The sequence below is a fragment of the Eutrigla gurnardus genome (assembly GCF_963514095.1).
Source record: "Eutrigla gurnardus genome assembly, chromosome: 4".
In the NCBI taxonomy this organism is placed as follows: Eukaryota; Metazoa; Chordata; class Actinopteri; order Perciformes; family Triglidae; genus Eutrigla; species Eutrigla gurnardus.
In genome coordinates, this window is record NC_139918.1 from 19,396,428 (window position 1) to 19,415,899 (window position 19,472).

Sequence of the window (19,472 nt, forward strand, 5' to 3'; positions counted from 1 at the left end):
AGTTATTATCACTATAAAGTCACATAAAATATTTACAATATGATCAAGAGTTATTTTAATGGGAGCAATGTGGAAAAAAGAATCCGCCTCCTCCATTTTTACCAAAAAGCTCATGTGGTTGCCAAGAAATAAACACTGAACTGAGCAGAACTGAAAATGTGCTCATGTGTCAGGATACATGTTGGCCAGCTAAAGACCTCCAACATGGATACAACACACATAATAAGCCATAGTGTTACTAAACTCAAACTGAATGGATGTTATCCTCCTAAATCATTTTTATCTGGTCAGATTCTCTGTGACATAAAACAAATAAAATTGTGTTTCAAATAATATTGTGTGACCGACCTCATAGACTGACTGTTTAGTGGAATACCAGTTAGTGTATTATAGTAACCAGATGATCCAAGTCTATTTCCTCCAACGTCTCTCACTTGTTTCATTCTCCTCTTCGTACAAAAAAAAGGCTTGTTCTTAAAACTGGCGAACTGCTTCAACTGGTCACGCAGCAAACGGGCTCGATGGACTGGTGCAAATTTGAGAGTTAGTTTGAGTTTCCACTTGTTATGTCACAACCTCGACACAACTGCAAAAGTTAAAGGCGAAAAAAAAATATGGAAAAAGTACACGGATAAATTTAGCTATCCATATAAAGGAATTTGTTTCGCCAAACAAAGTCTCTCTGTGCTGAAGAAGCTTCCCCCTCCAGCACCTGTTTTTATGGGGCAGATAACAAAGAGACATTAGTGTTCATGGAAGCTGTGCAGTGGTGTTATGAACTCTTAAAGTCACAGGCTTGTGGATGTCAGCTGACAACATCACGAACTAACTGAAACACCACATTACTCCTGAAACCTTCATAAACAATGCAGAAGATAAACTAGGCAACAAAAAGCTGTTTTCATGCTCTATGGTAATGTTAACATTTTGGCTGAGACTTCTTATATTCTGCCACTAGATGGCACCATAGCACCATCAACACACAGCACACCCCAAAAGTACCCACTCAGGTTATAGTGGATTAATAGGGAACACAAAGCACTTGTATTTGTTGTGCTTTTTTTTTTTTTGTTAACCACGAATGAAAATTTCCCTGAACATCATGTGATGACGAAGACTACAGTCAATACGGTAACGTGGGTCTTATCTGAGCACTATGAGCTGAGCAGAGTGGTGTGATGGATGATGTCAAATAGCATGACAAACTAAACATGCCACCGAAAGAAGGTGTGTCGGCTTCCACGGCGTCGTGGATCGGGAGGTGGCGGTGTTAGACACCGTAGAATTAACCAATTGTCTCTGGGCAGAAAAGGCTGAACACTGAGAAATGTGGTGAGGTAAAAAAAAAAAAAAAAAAGAGCAAAGAAGATGATGTAATCCTTTAAAGGGACAATCACAAAAAAAAGAGAACAATAGATAGAAGGCTGTAGTAGAACTGAAATGACCATGACTGATATATATCTGAATGAACGATTATATTCAATAAAAATGCCCAACGCGTTTCCCCACAGCCCAAAGTTGCAGTTCACATTGCTGGTTTTACGTGTTCAAAACACATTCAGAATGATATGAAACAGAAAGAAGCAGGCAATCATCACATTGGAGAAGCTGGGACCAGCTGGCGTTTGGCATTATTGATTGACAAATGACTTAAATGATTAATCCAGTATCAAAGTAGTTACGGATTGATGTAACGTCAATTGAATTATCCGTTTATAAAGTCTCCTTGAGTCAAGGGTGTGTGTCTTTATCTGTCACTGCAATAAGGAAAGAAATGTAGCTGCAAGCAGTGATTTAAGTCGATTCAGGGGAACAAGCAAACTGTTGATAATAATCTTTAGATATATGAGTATATGAGTTATATAGCATCTTGTCATGAATTCAGTGGCTCACGGCTTTCAGAGTTATTGTGGAATTTAGCTTGATGTAGTTGGACAACAGAATGCTATATAGTGCAGCGCTTACCAGTCAAACTAACTAAACTTTCAGGTTTAACTGGTCAATGGAGCGGTTTTCTAAATATTATAACATTTAATATATTTGAATTCTATCTCAAAACCAGGAGGTGAATTTGGATATATTTTGAAAAGAGAAAAACTGGTATATATTTAAAAATATGTGACTTGCTTGATGCAAATTGACTGGCAAACAAGATAACCTTCAGGATTAATGTTAGTACTAGGTTCTAAATTATTATTTATTACCAAAAAAAGAATAAATAATAAGGCAGCACGTTATAATTAAGGGTGTGGTGCAAACGTTCTGGGTGATATATTCATTTTCTTTATAGATTTTAATTAACGAGCCTTGCGTAGCCAATTTAAAACGTACGGGGTCCTTGCTTAAAATGGGAAAGATATTCATAAGATTCTATGATTCCTATGAACCTGATCAAACACATGGGGCAAAACATTTTGCACCGTGTAAAAGCTGAGGCCTTGGATAGGCCTTGTTTGCATATGACCTCAGCTCCAACGCCTTAGGCTAAACAGAAACACCATCCATTATGAGGAGTGGTTAACCAGCTCTCTCCCAAATTACAGTGACTCTGGGCTCCCATTTTACTGATTTAGCGGTTGTGTGGTTCCCCATCTCATGTTACTGACTGTTATAGTGAGATGTACTCACGCAGGCTATCCTCCCCTTATAAAATGTCAGCGAGGCACCAAGTTAAACAGAATTTAAGATTCCCGAGAAAACATTATTTGCTCATTCAAAAGCATGTTTACTTTTTTTTAAAATCATACTGCAGCTGAATTCTACGGATCTAAAATGACCGGCGCTACCCTGTTGCTTCACAAATGCGGCCCCGGGCTCCTCGGCTGAGATTTGACCACATCCTTCAACAAACGCAGGAGAAACATTTTACCACCCTGACCAAGAGGCCATTGCACAAGGTTTTCAAGAGAACTGGAACATTTCCTGAGTGTGTATGACTGCAGTGACCGAACCGCCATCCAATCCCTTTTTTTAAAAGCTGCATGCGACAGGCCGTTGGTGTCGCTGCGGTAGGATTGTGATTGGCAGCTGTGGAGAGGAATCCTGATAACACCCTGGTTATAGAGTTGACCGTGCTTTTAACCTGCTGGCACACCTCCTGTCTTCACCCCCCCCCCCCACACCCACCAGTCTCCCAGTCCAATCCTGACAACATTTACCCAGCGCCTTGTGCTCCACTCCTCCACACCGGCCTCCACAGAAACATCTGCCCTTTTTTAACGTTGATCTTTGACCTCTCGGGCTAAAGATAAGTTAACCTCTACTACCACGGGGAGAACGATCCCAACACGGTCTCTTGTAACGCTGTTATGTTAGCGCACATGAGAGAAAAACATGCAGAAATGTGCGTTTTTTTCCCCTTACTAAACAGTTTAGTTTAACAGTAAAATTACACAGAGAGTCGAGGAGTTTAAGAGCGTCTTATGAAAGGAAGTGTAAATGGCTGCAGTGCTATTTCCCTCTCTCCCTCTCCCTCTCTCTCTCTCCCACCCTCCTGCCAGCACCAGTCAAGGGATTTTCCTTCCCACCATCTCCGGCTGGAACACTATTTCCGGATTATGTCGTTCATTTACTTAGTTCACAGAGCACTTGGGAATGAGAGGCCATGGAAAACTGAGTGTGGCAATGTGGCTAGAGCGGTAGGGAGGGAAAGTCAGAGAAAAAAGGAGAGAGGTATATGTGTGTGTGTGTGTGTGTGTGTGTGTGTGTGAGTGTTAGACATGGAGAGAGAGAGCAAGACAGAGTTGGAGAGCGCTGGATCGTCAGAGACAAGTCCAAGCAACCGGCCTTTACTAAAATAGCACAGGCAAGAATCCCTGTGGGTAACATAAATTTGAGCGTTATGAGCGTAATCCAGCTGAGATGGGTTAGACATGCGACATAAACTATCTCTATGGCCACGTGATGTCACATCACATCTGTGCATGTGACCCACCTGTCTTTCCATCTCTCAGAGCGACAGGCCACGTCCCTGCCGTCGTGCACAGGTCGCTAGTGACCTGTTTACCTGGTGACATTTCCTGTGTTTATAGAAGCTAACCCTCTCTGGCAGGCGTAATTGCCAAAAAAAAAAAGGTGGTCCAACAAGCTTAAGAGGCCGTGACCTTCAAGCGGCACGCTCTATCCTCGTTAGATGACCAAACAGGATTGAATCCATTGACTGAGCTTATCTCGGTCTTGGCTCCATGGGGGCTTTACGGGATGAGCGGGGCAACAAGACCAAGGTGCATTCGATCCCTTTAATAACCACAATCAAGATCCAGTCTGATCGTCCACTCGACGGGGGGAAACATGTTGTGCTCACGTCACCGAGTCTACACAGACACACACAAGGATGTCACCACAACATTCTGGTGTCCCACATATGTGCCGCAGACCATTGTGGTGGGACATAAAAACTCAAAGCAGGCTGTTGGAAAGGGTGAGAAAATTGGAGTTTCTTACCCGACTTCCTCTAATTACGTTTGGTACAACTTTCTTCATTAAATTGTGCCAGACTCCAATAAAAGAGAGATACCTCTCTTAATTTGTCTATGGTCCTCACTATGACAATTACATCCTATATATCTTATACCATATTAGAATTCATATATTGTTCTTCTTTTTAATGATCTGTCTGGGATGGTTGGTGTTTTTTTCATTATATTACATCAGGTTTTGTAGTGATTTAGTGAGATAATATTAGTGTAGTAAAGTATTAACAATGCTATTTTCTCCTTACGTTCAGACTTATTTTAATGACATTGTAGAACTATGGTCAAGAAAATAAAACTAATTCAAATTTGACTATTATTCCGCAGGGGGGGAAAAAACAAAGCAGTCTCCGGCATAATTTTATTGGGTCGCCATGACAATTTCAACCTATGCACTGCAGTCAGCAGTTTTACAGCACAGTTGTCACTCGCAGAATCTCTCACCCAGAGATTGACTGTGTGCTCAAACGGCAAGTGAAGTGAAAAAAAAAAGATGATAGTAATTTGCGTTAAATGTTATGACAGCAGTTGTTATCAGTATTTTGTAATTCAAAGCATTGGTACGAGTTGTATTAATAATGTAAATTAGTGGTGCGTGTGCGAAGCAGTTTATGTGCCATAAATCTTGCATTCAGATTGTTGTCATTAAAGATTTGGGGGAACGGAGCAGAGTGACTCTTGATAATTCCAATCAGATTAATTCTGTCCTTTAATGTCAGAGAATGTTTTGTTCCCGTGATACCTTTCCTTAACTGAGTGAACTATTTTGACTAGACCGGAGGAGACAAAAAAAAGGGTCACATACTGGAATCTGATATGGTCCAAATCATCTATATGCTAATATAAATTCAACATAACAAATTCACAGACTGAAAAACGCTTGCTTTGCTGCTGCTATACGATATTTGACCTTTTCCGACGGGCTGTTAATGCTATTACCACGGAAAAAGGAAGACAAAAGGCTAAGTTACAGGTGACGACATTCTTATCCTTCCGGGACATACATCCCAATCTATGGCTTTAAAGCACCAAGGTAAATCCCAATGCATGACGCAGAAAATTAGTTTACTTGATCCCCTCATGGCTCAAGGTTGTCTCATTTACACAGGTCACCGACGCCGCCATTGTTTGTGCAGGAGTTGTGTAATCCTAGATTCTTTTGTCCTATCCTCGTATTGTTATGGCTCCTCGCAGAGTGCTTAACGCATGCTGAAATAACTTCCTTAAGACCAATGTAAGCAAATACCACTCAAAGTGTTTGTATGCCTATACATGAGCGCGCACATGCATGTGTGTGGGCAATGTGGGAAGGGGGCGACTTGCGTGCGGACCCGAGTGGTTTGGTTTGTCAGCAAAATGTCAATCTGTCTTTGCGAGGTTATCCCATATGATCTCCCTAAATACGCAGGGCTTGGCTGTCCATCTGGTTGGCAGTTGAGAACCCCCCACCCCCTCCTTTTTAACACCCACCACTGCAAGCCCAGGTCTGGAGGTCTTGCCTTTCTACCTCCCACTGAGAGGATATGAAAAGGCCGACAAAGCTTTCCATTCTCTTCTTTTACTGTCAGATTTTTGGATCAGTGTAATCCTCAAATGGCTGCAACACGTGTACAGCGGTTTGGTTGCTCCCTAACAACTAACTTGACAAGTAAACAATGCGATGGTTCTAGCTGAAAAGGGACTCTGAGGAATTTTGCACATCCAGAAAAGATCCAGACTTTTTGTGTCGTGTTCACACAAACACACACACACACACACACACACACACACACAGCCAGGCAACCAACCAACATCCCCTAAAAAAGTCCAAAAAGCCAGATCCGTCCCCAGTCCAAACTGCCTTGGGCTCCCCTAAACTATTCAGCGTGTGCAAATGAAAGATGTGTCTTGGAACAGTGCAAGCCTCTCGGCAGAGCAGAAACTAGCCTCGCGCACAGATATACACAGCAGCCCTCTGGACAAGTTTGGCACCCGTACCAGCAACTGTGGGCCAAAACTCATGTTGCGTGCTAACGCTCTCCCTCCCCCATCCCCTCATGCTATCCCGCTCTGCAATTATATGCTACGCTCCCACCCAAACATGCAAGAATAGGCCTTCTCAGTCAACAGACAAACCGAGTCATTCTGTCCTCAAACCATGACATCATGACCATTTGACTTCAGCGTGAAATTCAAGCTTTATTTAACTTTGTCAGGAGAGAAAAAAAAAAATGGTGTATGTTACTCTGGACGAGCACTGTGTTGCTGTGAAGGGTAACTTTATGCAATTCTAGGAAGGCACAGCTAATTTATTCTCGACAATATCACACTCATGAGGAATATGTGACTCATGATAATCTCGCACATCATGTGATCACTGTAAGAAATGGTTCAACTAGGCTTCAGGCATGAACAGAGCAGGACAATACGGTCACACTCGAGCACAGTCATAGTTTGACTGCAATATTTTAGGTTTGTTTATAAATGTTTTTTTTTTCAAATAATGCATTTTAATTATCAGCTATGTGGATGTCATTAGAACAGTCACATTAAATTGATTTACATACATACTTTAACTGTCACACAGCAGAAAACACCCATATCGTAGTTCTTCCAGCATCTTGACTTATGTCACAATGAGGACATTATACTAACATATTGGTCATCTTTAGTTCAGAATCGTGTTAATGGCCTCCAGTTTCTGGAAGTTTAGATGTCGGAGGGGCATCTATCAAACTGCTGACAGCTATTGTGTGAAGCACACCTAATTTTCCACAATCTGCCTCGCAACAGAGTCCTCCCGGCTGTCCTTGCAGCTTTGGGAGGGGTACTGAATGGTGTGCGAGCGCTTGCGTGAGCGTGTATATATACATGACAGAACCAAACCGATGATCTCGGCCCGGCCGAGCCTTCGCAACAAAGAGGACTGGTGGGTTACACTGCAGACCCTCTCGCTCTCCCACGTGCTCATAAATAACCATACGGAGTGTCTGCCCTGACCAGGGGGAGAAAAGGAGAGAAAAGAGGCATTTAGGCAGCTCCTCTCCTCTCATGCCTTCTAACTGACCTTTTCCAAGGGTCAATCAGCCCAACCACAACTCCACACTGCAACCCACCCCCCCCTCTCTCTCTCTACTTGCTGACACTAACCTGAATCATCCCAACTCTGGCGCGGTGGAGAGAAGCCACTTAGCAGTCTTGGGTCATTGTAAGGGAACATTTAAGACCTGGAAGGCATAAAGCCTCACAAGCTCTCAGTCCCAGAGCATTTGAGATCGCAGCCAGAGTTCAGAGGTGAAGGTCACAATATGGGAGGAGGAGAATAAATCCTGTAGCATGGACGACAATGGCTGCAATCCCCACTGACAATGATGCCATTGTGGGCTATGGGTTGCTTAGTGTGTCCTGGAGCTGTGCCTAATAGAGTTATAGTGCTGATGTGATGGCTGTGTAGCCGAGGAGAGTAGTGTCCTTTTATATAAAGGGGGCAACTGCCGAGGAGCTTGAAAAGTCCATGGCTTCTCAATTTTGCTTTGCATGAAAGCCTGGGATTGTGTGTGTGTGCATTTCTGTCTGTGTGTGTGTGTGTGTGAGAGCGAGTGAGAGGAGTTAGGTTACTAGCTTAACTTCACTGAGCTTCCAGCCATGAATCCTTTGCTCACTGACACACACCATCCTCTCTGTAGAGACTCAAAGTTAGCATCGCAAAAGTTCTGATGATGTCAATCTGCAGGTGGGCTGAATCAAAAAAAGAGTTCAGTTTGAGTTTTTGAACAATTAATTACACGTCTTTCATCAAATAAATAAACAAAGCTTGTTAATCACAATTTGAATACACGTTGGTCAGGCAAAACAAGCAATGCTAAAACAATATTTAAAACAAAATAATGAATAGAATAAATTAATAGATTACTTGTCTATGAAAATAATCCTATAAACTACTTTGAGTCATACCTAATGACAGAAGGATGGAAAAACTGGCAGCATCGCATGGATACATTCCACCTACACTTTTCCTAGTCGGGCCTTTACCACAGGATCATCATCCTAAGCATAACTCAGACACTCAGCTGGTAAACGTTATGTGGTGGCGTGCCACGAGTACCTCAGTTGTCACCTCTGTTAGTAAGATTAGGCTCTGGCAGAATGGAGTAACAGATGATGAGTGGTGGGTATGACCACCGGGTACTAGAGGACAGACGCGGAGAGGGAAAAGGGCAGGACTTGACAGACAGAGGAGCAAACAGACACAGGAGGCATTTGGAAAAAATGGTATGTCAGTTTTGCTGATGTCTATAGTAACAGTAGCCTCCAATTTGACATCCACCAAACATTGGTTTTCTGTTTTTTTTCCTCTTTTTGGCTTCTCTTTGACCTCCTTAAAAGAACAAGCTATGTTTCCCAGGGCCCAGCTATTTGAAGCTCATAGTTTTGGTCATCCAAAGTTTTCTGTTCCAACTCAAGCCGTTCAGACACTGTCCCCACTTACATTTCCACAATGGCAGGGTCCTGGGGGCCAGACCATAGCCGCCCTACACTCTGCCCACAGTTGAGTTGCCTCTGGCAGGACTACTGCATGCTTTGTGTGCTGGTTCTGGCTGCCGATCAGGGAAACCCCACAGTCTCTCCATGGTGAATGTCGAACGCCCTGCCAAAACCATTATGCATCCCTTCAATGGCCGTGAATAGCAGCACACTACCGTACAGAAGACTTGAGAGATGCACAATTCAATCAGGGCTACAATGCAAGACCATGACACAGATACCAACATTGGTGAAGTGAACTAATTCCTCACATGGTTTCTCTGTGTTGTGTCTCTGAGTCTTTTTCTTTTTCCAACAACAAACAAAAATCAATCCTGATAAAGATGTGTCCTATGTTGCACTGCACAGGAAATATCAAAACAATTGATGAGTGATATTCCTTGACACGGTTAGTCAACAGAGTCTAAACAAGGATTAATCTAAAAAGCAAGGAGATTATGCCACTGATTTACCACTTTAATACTGTTTGTTGTGACTTAGTGTGGCCAAATGAATGATAGCGGGTGGCCTATCATGTACACATTTAACACTCTTAAACATGGGGATTAGAGCTCTATCCATAATTTCACCAGAGTTCATGCACAACATGCTGAACCACACTGACATAATAACCTCAAGGACACAAAAAAAACACATTTATTTCATACTCCTAAACAAACTGACCAAACTATAATGTTTCTAAAACTTCAAAATATGTTCCACCTAACCTTTCCTCTGTAGTCGTTGCGCTTACTTGTCAGATAAGTGTCAAAAAATGTAAATCCAACAGAATTAGAGTTAAACTGTTATCTACACTTAGCACAGGGGAACATCTGTCTATTAATTTAAAACTCATGCAGCATTTCCCAGCACTCCCACAGTCCAGTGGCATATTGCAGTAGTGGATATCAAGATGAGTCACATTAGCTAGCAGGCAGCTGGCAGGCTTGCAGTATCAGCCTATCCCGTTAATCTTACGATTAGCCTTCACTGATCCCATCAGGACTGCCTGGATCTGGGGTGCAAAGCCTCAAGGTTTATCCCGCAAGTCAGCCCTCCCTCACCCTGGTCACCACACGCACACAACACAAATGGGGGCATGCGCACAAATACACGGCACACCTCCAATATTTCAGAATTTTCTAATATGAATCCAACATATTTCAAAACACAAGGCCCCAGGGAGCCTACAGGTGACACAGAGTTCAGACCACGGAAGGTTAAAGGGACAGATTCTGTGCTCTTCTGACACCAGAGGAGCAGGTACAGCTAAGTGACATGCTGTGACAGGCCTTCGCGGCTTCTTTAAGTAGGTACGCATGGAAAGCACACAAGCACACTCATACATCGGTGCCCTGGTAACTCAACTGGTCGAGCGGGCGTCCCGTGCGCTAAGGCTGACTCCTCACCGCAGCGGCAATACACATTCACCCAACCTGTGTGCACACACCCACACAATTACATACTCAATGTCAAACAGTGGATATAATGCCAACAAAGAAACCAATATTCTGCGACTATGTTAAACAGCATTCAAATTCCACATGAAAACGATATACAGTATATTAGGGTTAATGGAATCTATTTGTTGGAAATACCTGTTGAGTGTGTTTCTGTCTTGACATAATATGCTCCATCATGGCAGTTAGTTTAGGATGTTCATGGCGACTGACTGGATACAGGAAAGAATCGCCTTACTGATGGGAAAAAGGAATGCTGGAGGCAATTACCTCCCTGACTCTCTGTCCTCGGGTCAAAAGGGGACCGGCCATAAACGCCTGGACACCAACAGAGACAGACCTCTGACCATGCAGGCCTTTTTTTCACTCTCCCTGCAGCCACTAACGTCAGCTGGTGGAAGAGGCCTCGGTTGTTTAAATTTATAGCACAATGTCATTCTGTGTCATGAAGGAACAACAATGCGTGTATTCATCTAACATGCATAAAGAGATAGTAATCTTGATGCTCTTTTTTGAGAATGTCCCATCATAAAATAATACATTCTTTCCACGCTTACATTGATTTTTCGAGTCACCGGTGTTAACACACCTGCTCCTACCTACCGTGTCTTCCACTGAACGATCAGAGCAGCAATAATTACGTTCCATTTTTTTTGCTGCTCAACGTGTTTGACAAGCTCAACAAGAATATAACACACACTTCTTCACACTCTGTCATCTCGCAGACAAAAGGCTTTGAGCCCGCTTCTCTCTGGATGCCGAACAGCTGAAGACGCTTTTATTATCATAAAAAACCTATTGCATGATGATGTCATTGTATTGCAACCTATTCACTCAGCAGTAAATCGGGGCAACGCTAAAGTGTGCAGAAAATGCTTCAATTCCGACATGTTTATGGTAATAAAACATACGAGGTGTGCGTTAGATTGTGTTCTCGTTAAAGTATTCGAGCTAAAAGACTGTTTTCTTTTTTTTCCATTCATGCCCTGCAAGGAATTTTTCAGCTGTTACAGTGCAGCTTGAGGAGAGCTGAATGAAACGGTCTGGAATGTTCCATTACATCTTTGGGGGTTACTAACGTGACACGCACTGAGTAACTACCAGTGGAAATCGCCTAACACAATTATCTTTAGCGGATGACACTTACATGTCCTTATATTGTTATTTACTTATGAAATGTGAACTTAACTCGGTTTATTTTGCGGTGCAGCGAATCCTGCGAGAGGAAAAAAAATCCCCCGCTGGGGAAGCGGGTTGGACCGCGCCAAGATGATGTTACGAACAGCCCTTTAAAGTCGCTCCACTTCCGAGATGAAGTAAAGTAGAGCTCCGCCGCACAGCGAGAAGGCAAAGGGCTGACAATCTATCCGTCTGAAATAACCCCCCCAGTTCCACAGGACATGTTGAGAATACACGGTTGGACTTTGGCGTGTTTCATGGACTCGGAATCGAAGGAGTTTTATTTTTGTCCTAATCTATGTAGGACGTGGCGTCTGCGACTGCATTGAAGTAGTCTCAGTTTGCAGCAAAAGATACTTTTTGCTGGGGTTTTTTTTTGTTTTTTTTTAAACGATCCAAGACAACAACAGCAACCTGGACTACTCTTTTGAATCAGGAATGGTTTATCCTCCCGAAGGTTTATTCTACATCGAAATGGATCAAGCGCCACCAGGTAAGTTAGGGTTAAAGGCAGCCATTGTCTGATCTGCGGGGGGTCAGAAAATGTTTTATTCTTTGTTTTGTTTTTTGTGCTTTCTCCTCGTGCTGTCATCCTCTTTATCGCAATGTCTGTGACGAAGCTGACGTCTGACAAACGCCGTGCAGGTGTTAGTAAAAACGTTATAATGGTCCAGGTCCTCTGGTGCCGAGCTCCCCCAGTGGCATTGCCCAGGCATGCATAGCGCAATTCACTTGCCAATTACGTAATACCTTTTTCGGTGGACCAGGCGCAGTGGCTTTTCTTTTGTCCCGGCGCATACGGCGAACTTGGGGACACAAAAATGCACGGCGGTTTTAACATCTCTTCGTGAACTATAAAAAAAAACACATGGGATATGCGTGTGGACGGTGCATAAGGTTGCATTTGAACGGAAAACGCAGTCGAGGGTTGCGTTAATAAGCGCCGCATGAAACGAGCGCTTTGTTCTCCTCTGCAGCCAGCCGTGGTTAATTTGTGTGCTAGCTCTGAAAGTAGGCTAGAGGCGAGCAGATCAGACAGCTCGTCTCATGACTCGACTCCGGGCAAACTAACCAACACTTATTTTCTTTTTTTATTATTTACACTTGTCACTTGACCTCGGCGTTATTACGTCTCCTCAACAGCGTATAACACTTGCATTGCTCTCCTGTTATGACTCATTCTAAAGAACCGCCTAGCTAATTGAATTTGCCCTCGACTAAAGTACAATTGCACCATCATGTCAACCCCATGTTCATTAGAATTTTGAGACTATTATTAATAACTGCAGTTGATATGATACAATGGAGTGTGAACTTCAAGTGAGTACTACTGACATGAGAAAAACACCCTGTATTGTTCTTATGTGCTCTATGCTGGAGGGATGTTTCACTGACAATCCACTTGTATATGTTTTTCTGGGTTGTACACAGTGGAGAAACCAGGCTGTGACTTTTTTTATTATTATTATTCCACAGTTAAATTACGTGGCTCTTGTCTGTACTGGTATGTGCTGTGAGTTTTGGAAGCCAGAAGAGTTTCTTGGCAGGAGAAGGAAAGGGGAAGGTGTGCAGATTTAATTTTGCTGAGTTCAGGAGCCGCAGCTTTGCGTTTTTGTGCCTGCCACTGTGCTGCTGCACCTGCCTTTTGTTTATTTTAAGGTCAGAAAAAGAGGAGAGCGGATGGTGGGAGAAACCCACATTTTCTCCTCTCTGAGGGTGCTCTTGTTTTCTCCCTAACTGCCTCATGAAAGGCACTTTTGTCCTGCAGTGAAATATATCGCCCTTCACCTCCTCTTGATGCGGTTTGCCCTCCTTTTTTAATTTTTTAGGAAAACGCTTAGTTTTTCAGCCAGGCTCACAGATTTTATTCCTTTTTAAAGGTTGATGGAAACTTGAATAGGATCTGCAAGCGAGCGATCATTATAAACTGGGAGGGGTGGTCCAAGAGACTCAAAATATAATTAATGGTTGATTCAATGCCTTTCAAGTACTTCAGGACAGTGCCAGAGGCCGCTGCAAAGTTTTAGAAGTAGGACTTTAATCTGTACTTTGCAAGAGTTGCAGGAAACTCTTTCTCCTTATTTTGTTTTTGCAAGAGTTGCAGGCAAATGATCGCTACATGTAAGAATTTCAGGAATAATGACAGAAAATGTTTTTCATATTTGTGGACTGATAGGGCTCAGAAATGAGGACTAACTGCCACATTTCCTTTTTTTTTCAGTGCTGACCGCACTTAGCAATGATTTGGCAAATGATATGTCTTGGAAACATGCCCGGGCTTGTCCTCAGATCTTGACAGGCTCCATCAAGCAAGGGTGTGACAGAGTGTGTGTTGGTGTCGGGGGTCGAGGGGGTGCTATACATTAAGAACAATGCATTAACACACCCACACGTCCTGGATTGCGATAGTCATAATATTGAAGGAGTCGCATTTACAGTATTTCACTTGATCTCACAACAGATCAATGCTATGCGATCTCTGATAGAGGTTTCTCCTTATATGTCTTTCTCTTTTTGCTTGTAGCTCTCCCTCCCAGGTCAACAAAGCCAGTGTCCTCCACCATGAACAACAACTGCCTTTCGCCACCTACGCATACACTGCAGGACGCTGAATGGTATTGGGGGGACATAACCAGGTATGTTCACGTTAAACACGCCATCGTTTTTGCAAACACTATATGTTGTTAGACTGCTTCAACGCATCGGTATGTTGCATCCGTTAACTGTTAACTGATTTTTCCTCAGGGATGAGGTGAACGAGAAGCTCAGAGACACACCTGACGGCTCCTTTCTGGTGCGTGACGCATCCACAAAGCTGCAAGGAGACTTTACGCTGACGTTACGGTAAGCAGAAGACAAAAGGAGAGTCTTATCATATCACTGTCGCAAATATCATCGACGGTGATCTCATTTTGTGTTTCGCGGTTTTCACTTTTTTTTCAGGAAAGACGGGCACAACAAGTTGATCAAGATTTACCACCGTGATGGGAAGTACGGCTTCTCGGATCCCCTCACGTTCACTTCAGTAGTGGAGCTTATTTGGCACTATCAGCATCACCCGTTGGTGGAGTACAACGCCACACTGGACCTAATGCTCACCAACCCCGTGTCCCGCTTCCAGCAGGTTAGTGAACAGCATTATTTGATGTTTAAGTCAAAAGTCGTGATGATAGAATTATTATTTTTTTGTTAAATACAGAAGATTGTGCATATTTAAGTGTTGGTTTTGACTTTCAGGTGAAAGAAGACAATGTCGATGTTGCTGGAAGAAAGCTCAAGGAGGTTCACTGTCAGTATCAAGAGAGGTCGAAGGAGTTTGATCGTCTTTATGAAGCTTTCACAAAGACCTCGCTGGTAAAAGACAAGTGTATTAAATTATTTCTGGTGGTCTGTGCTAAGACATGTACATGCATCAGTCTCCCGAGTCTCTTCTTAGTGGATGTTTTGTGTGACACAGGAGATCCAGATGAAGCGAACCGCAATTGAGGCCTTTAACGAAACGATGCTGATCTTCGAGGAGCAGTGTCGCGAGCAGGAGCGTTACGGAGAGAAGTTTGAAATGAACAATCAGTCCGAAGGAGCTGACAAAGATCTGGAGAGGTACTTCATTACACCACGGCCCAAAGAGTGTCTATCTGTCGTTCAATTTGGCTGCATGTATAGGGCCCTGTGAATCCATTTTAATTTCCGTGTCTAAATTCTGTGTTTTCATTTCTCTACATTTTTAAGTTCTAATCATGTGGTTGGTTAATCAAAATTAAGAATTTTACGGAACATTCTAGTAGTTCTAATTTTAATTCCTTGTCATTCAGAGACCATACACGTGCATAAATATGAAAGTGTATGTGCAATCATTTATGGAGGAGTCACAATACACCACCCACTTATAAAATCCCCCCCCTCGACATTCACCGTGTCTAAAGTCAGCGTATCTGTCGATCCACTCACCGCTATTTAAGTTTTACTTTCAGTTGTGAATCAGTTCATTTCTGAACGTTTCTGATTCTGTTTGTAGCTGCTCATCACACGGATTCTTGCGGGTCGAGTCATTGAAAAGTTAGAATAAACGTCGTCAACATGACGATCATCAGCGTGCGTGTCTCAGTCCGTGTTTTTTTTAACACTTATAACTTTTAACACTTATAATGTTAGAGAAAACAGATTTTTAATTTTGACAAATTCCACGGAATTTCACGTTTTCCATTTGATTCCATTTTTATTGTTAGATTCTGCGATTCCGTCTGTGTTTTCCGCATTGCAGAAATCATAGGGCCCTACATGTAGAACAATGCTCCTGTACTGTATTCAGACCTGTGACCTTTACTTTCCCTTCCTAGCTTTCTGATAAATTATGAGAAGCTGAAGTGTCGTCTTGGAGAGATCTACGACAGCAAAATCCATCTGGAGGAAGACTTGAAGACGCAGGTGGAGGACTACCGAGAGACGGACAGGAAGATTAACAGCTTGCGGCCTGACCTCATCCAGCTACGCAACATCAGAGACCTGTACCTCAAGTAAGTGCCTTGTCAGAATGTTGTTTGTGGCTTCCGTGGAAAACATTTTTTGTAGCTGCTCTGTCAGGTATTCTATATTCAAATGAAACACCTCTCCTTGCAGCTGGCTTAATCACAAAGGCGTAAGGCAGAAACGCATAAATGACTGGCTGGGGATACTGAGCGACAGCCTCGATGAGTGAGTTTCATCAAGTTCTTTCTGGAAACAATGTTTAAGAATGCAACTTATAAAAGAGAGAGACTGTAACAGAATGTTAAAATACAACTTTTTTTCCCCCCCAGCACATACGTGTTGAAGGGAGACGAGAAGAATTTGCCACATCAGGAAGAGTTTAATTGGTTTGTTGGTGAACTGAGTCGGACGCAGGCCGAGGAGATGCTTCAAGGTAAAGCCCCGGGAACATTCCTGATCCGTGAGAGCAGCAAACAGGGATGCTATGCCTGCTCCGTTGTGTGAGTATAACACTTTGGAAAGCATTATCTTGAAAAGGGATCGAGATGATTGTAAATTGTGTGGTTCTAATTGTTGTTTTTTTTCCCATCATTTTTGACAGCGTGAATGAAGAAGTGAAGCATTGTATGATCTACAGCACACCGCACGGATACGGCTTCGCTGAGCCCTACGACGCCCACTGCTCACTTAAAGACCTTGTCCTGCACTATCGCCTGCACTCCTTAGCGCAGCACAATGACGCGCTGGATGTTCGGCTGTCACATCCAGTACACGCCAAAGCTGCAGCCACGCCTTCTCAACACGCAGAGGAACACAAACTCTTACAGACTCCAAAACACACAGCAGGGCTCCCGCCCGCCGCTCCAGAAATGTAATCCAACGGAAAAGAGACAAAAGGACATGTTTACTGTATCCTGCGAGAATGACTGCATCGAGGTGCATTGTGTAAAGTTTTGCACTACAGCAATTCCATCGGTTTTTGTGAATGGGATTTCACAGATTGAAGTGGGACTGGAACTTGAATGTCAGCTTGAACTTTTATTATTTTTTTCCTTTTTGTTTTCAAAGAGACTGTTTAAGCTTTTTTTTTTTTTTTTTTTTTTTTTTTTTTTGTACTTCAATAATTGCCGTTTGTTTAATGGACACCTCTTCGGTAGGGATGTTGACAACCAGAAAATTGCTCACTGACATCAGGTGCTGCACCTTCGTTTGAATTCAGATTTTTACAACCAGAGGTGATGGTGCTAGAGACGTCCATTACTCTAGTTAAAATGTATTCCGTTCTGAAAATTTGACCAATAGTTATAGAAATATATTTGGTTACTATGGAGTTATATTTGTGCCTCATTCCTAAGCGTGTGATTGCACATTATGAGCACAGAAAAAAAATGTTCTTTTGCGAGCGCATAAATTATGTTTAGTAGAGAAAATATTTATCATGCTAAGAACATTTTAATTTGACAAAGAGGGGGGAAAAAGCAGATATTTGTCTTCAAATAATGTATATGCTGATATCCACATAAGCACGCAGTGATCGCCTCTTTCACATATGCCATGTAGCATGGTTTAGTTGGCGAGAGGGAACTACATTTTATTTTTTATAAGAATGCAATAAGGTTGTTTATAGTAATTAGTCAATTAAATCAACTAGCCATGTATACATTAGAGTCAATTCAGGGCTCTACACTTACAATGCATTGGCTTTGTAGCTGGCAATCACCAAGGAAGCCAACTAGCTCAGTGAGCTACTGCATATATGGCGTTAGAAAAACCTACGAAGACAGCTGGGCTGCAAACTAATAAAGTATAGACTAACTTAAACAAGATATGTCCCTGAAAGTGTACAGTCCTTATGTGGAGCTGCTTATCATTCTTCTAGTGCTCCTCTACTCCCCTAGTAACTGATAGTACAAACAATCAGACACAACAGCCAATCAGAAATGACCTATTCCACTTTTCTGATTGGATGTCATTGTGGCACAAACATTTGTCACGTTGAGCCCAAAGTCAAACCCAAGAGTGAGCAGAGCAGACGTGTTGAGAATAAGACAAACATTGAATTAATGACCAATCACACACCGAGAGGTGAAATTAGTCAAACTGAGGTGGATAGTAGGAAACGTTGTAACAAGTGTATGGCTCAAATGATATAATTATTTGCATGACACTCTACAAAATAGTTTGTTCATAGCCTGTAAAGTACGTTTTTCTGTGCTCAAAATGTCCCACTGTGTGCTCGGCAATGAGAAAATGCGTTTCTACTACTTAGTGCTTTTGTGAGGGGGAAAATGGTGTTGTAAACAGGCTGTTTCCGTCATACTGGTTTGTTGGACCAAACCATTTTTTTGGGGTAAATGCCACATGTGAATATGTGAAAAGTTGTGGTGCATCTTGACAATTTGCCCCTTTTCTTAACAGACATTCATATACAGTGGATAATTATGTAGCATTAACATCCTGTAGAATACCATTGTAAGAGCATACTCAATGTTATACCCATTGACCAAAGCACTTAATAGTGAGCAAAAACTACATCCCTGTTAAGTCTGGTAATTGCATTTTTGGGCAAGGGGAGGGCAATTTATGTACACCTGCTGATGTGCTGATCAAAACATAATCTGAAGTACTGTATGTTATATTCTGTTACTCAAAGAAGTATAAGCTTTTTGTATTCTATATATATTTTTTCTATAAACATGCCACAAGATGAAAGCTTGAAGAAAGTGCAATCCAACAGTATTTCTATTGTTGCAGTGTATGACGATGACGATGATGATGATGATGGTGGTGAAGGTAATGCTGTTATGAGAGGTTGACATTTGCCACAAAAATGCACTCTCTTTGGTGGTGTCGGTATGATGTGGCCTCCGATGTTTGTGTGAACTGCCAGAGGTCCGGAAGTATCCTGCCTCCATTACTTGAACTGTGGCATTGCTCGAGCTATGAATGTTTTTTCATGACATGCAGCCTACATAGCTTAAGAGGAAAGGAATCCATGTTGAACTTGGCACATTTTTCAAGTTTGAGGACAATAGATACTCTGTACAGAGAAACTGTAAAATGTATTTCTGAGGTTGGTTTATGGAAGGAGGGTGATTAAGCCTCTTATAAAAAATATAACTCCACTGGGGGATTGAGGAAACTCCTCGGGTGAAGCTAAGCAATGTGAGTTCCTGACCTTTTTCTTGCTGAAAGACAATAAACTGATGAGGGTTTTGTCAATTTACGTAATCCATTGCTGTTTTGTTTTTTTTCCACAGTATAATCGCTGATACTTTACATGCAATGCACAGTGTCACTTTTTTTACATGTAAGGTACATTTCCCTGAGTAGAATTATCAAACACAAAGCATAGAACAGACAAAATGAGATAACTAGCCGTTCTTAAATT

At 42.3% G+C, this 19,472-nt stretch overlaps 2 protein-coding genes across 3 annotated transcripts in view; one reads left to right on the forward strand and one right to left on the reverse strand.

Moving 5' to 3' along the window:
- Window positions 1-19,472, reverse strand: part of LOC311012724 (SH3-containing GRB2-like protein 3-interacting protein 1) — a 42,597-nt gene that overhangs the window by 22,395 nt on the left and 730 nt on the right. The window lies entirely within an intron of this gene.
- Window positions 11,779-19,303, forward strand: LOC311012715 (phosphatidylinositol 3-kinase regulatory subunit gamma-like). 2 transcript variants are annotated; one of them, XM_084008330.1, is made up of 10 exons: window positions 11,779-12,107; window positions 14,139-14,250; window positions 14,360-14,458; window positions 14,558-14,738; window positions 14,852-14,968; window positions 15,075-15,214; window positions 15,952-16,128; window positions 16,232-16,306; window positions 16,411-16,581; window positions 16,683-19,303. In XM_084008330.1, the coding sequence occupies exons 1-10, from the start codon at window positions 12,053-12,055 to the stop codon at window positions 16,954-16,956; spliced, it is 1,401 nt and encodes a 466-aa protein (XP_083864456.1). In that variant the 5' UTR covers window positions 11,779-12,052; the 3' UTR covers window positions 16,957-19,303. The 2 variants fall into 2 exon arrangements, with proteins under 2 accessions (XP_083864456.1, XP_083864455.1); XM_084008329.1 differs by having other exon boundaries at window positions 11,781-12,107; window positions 15,072-15,214.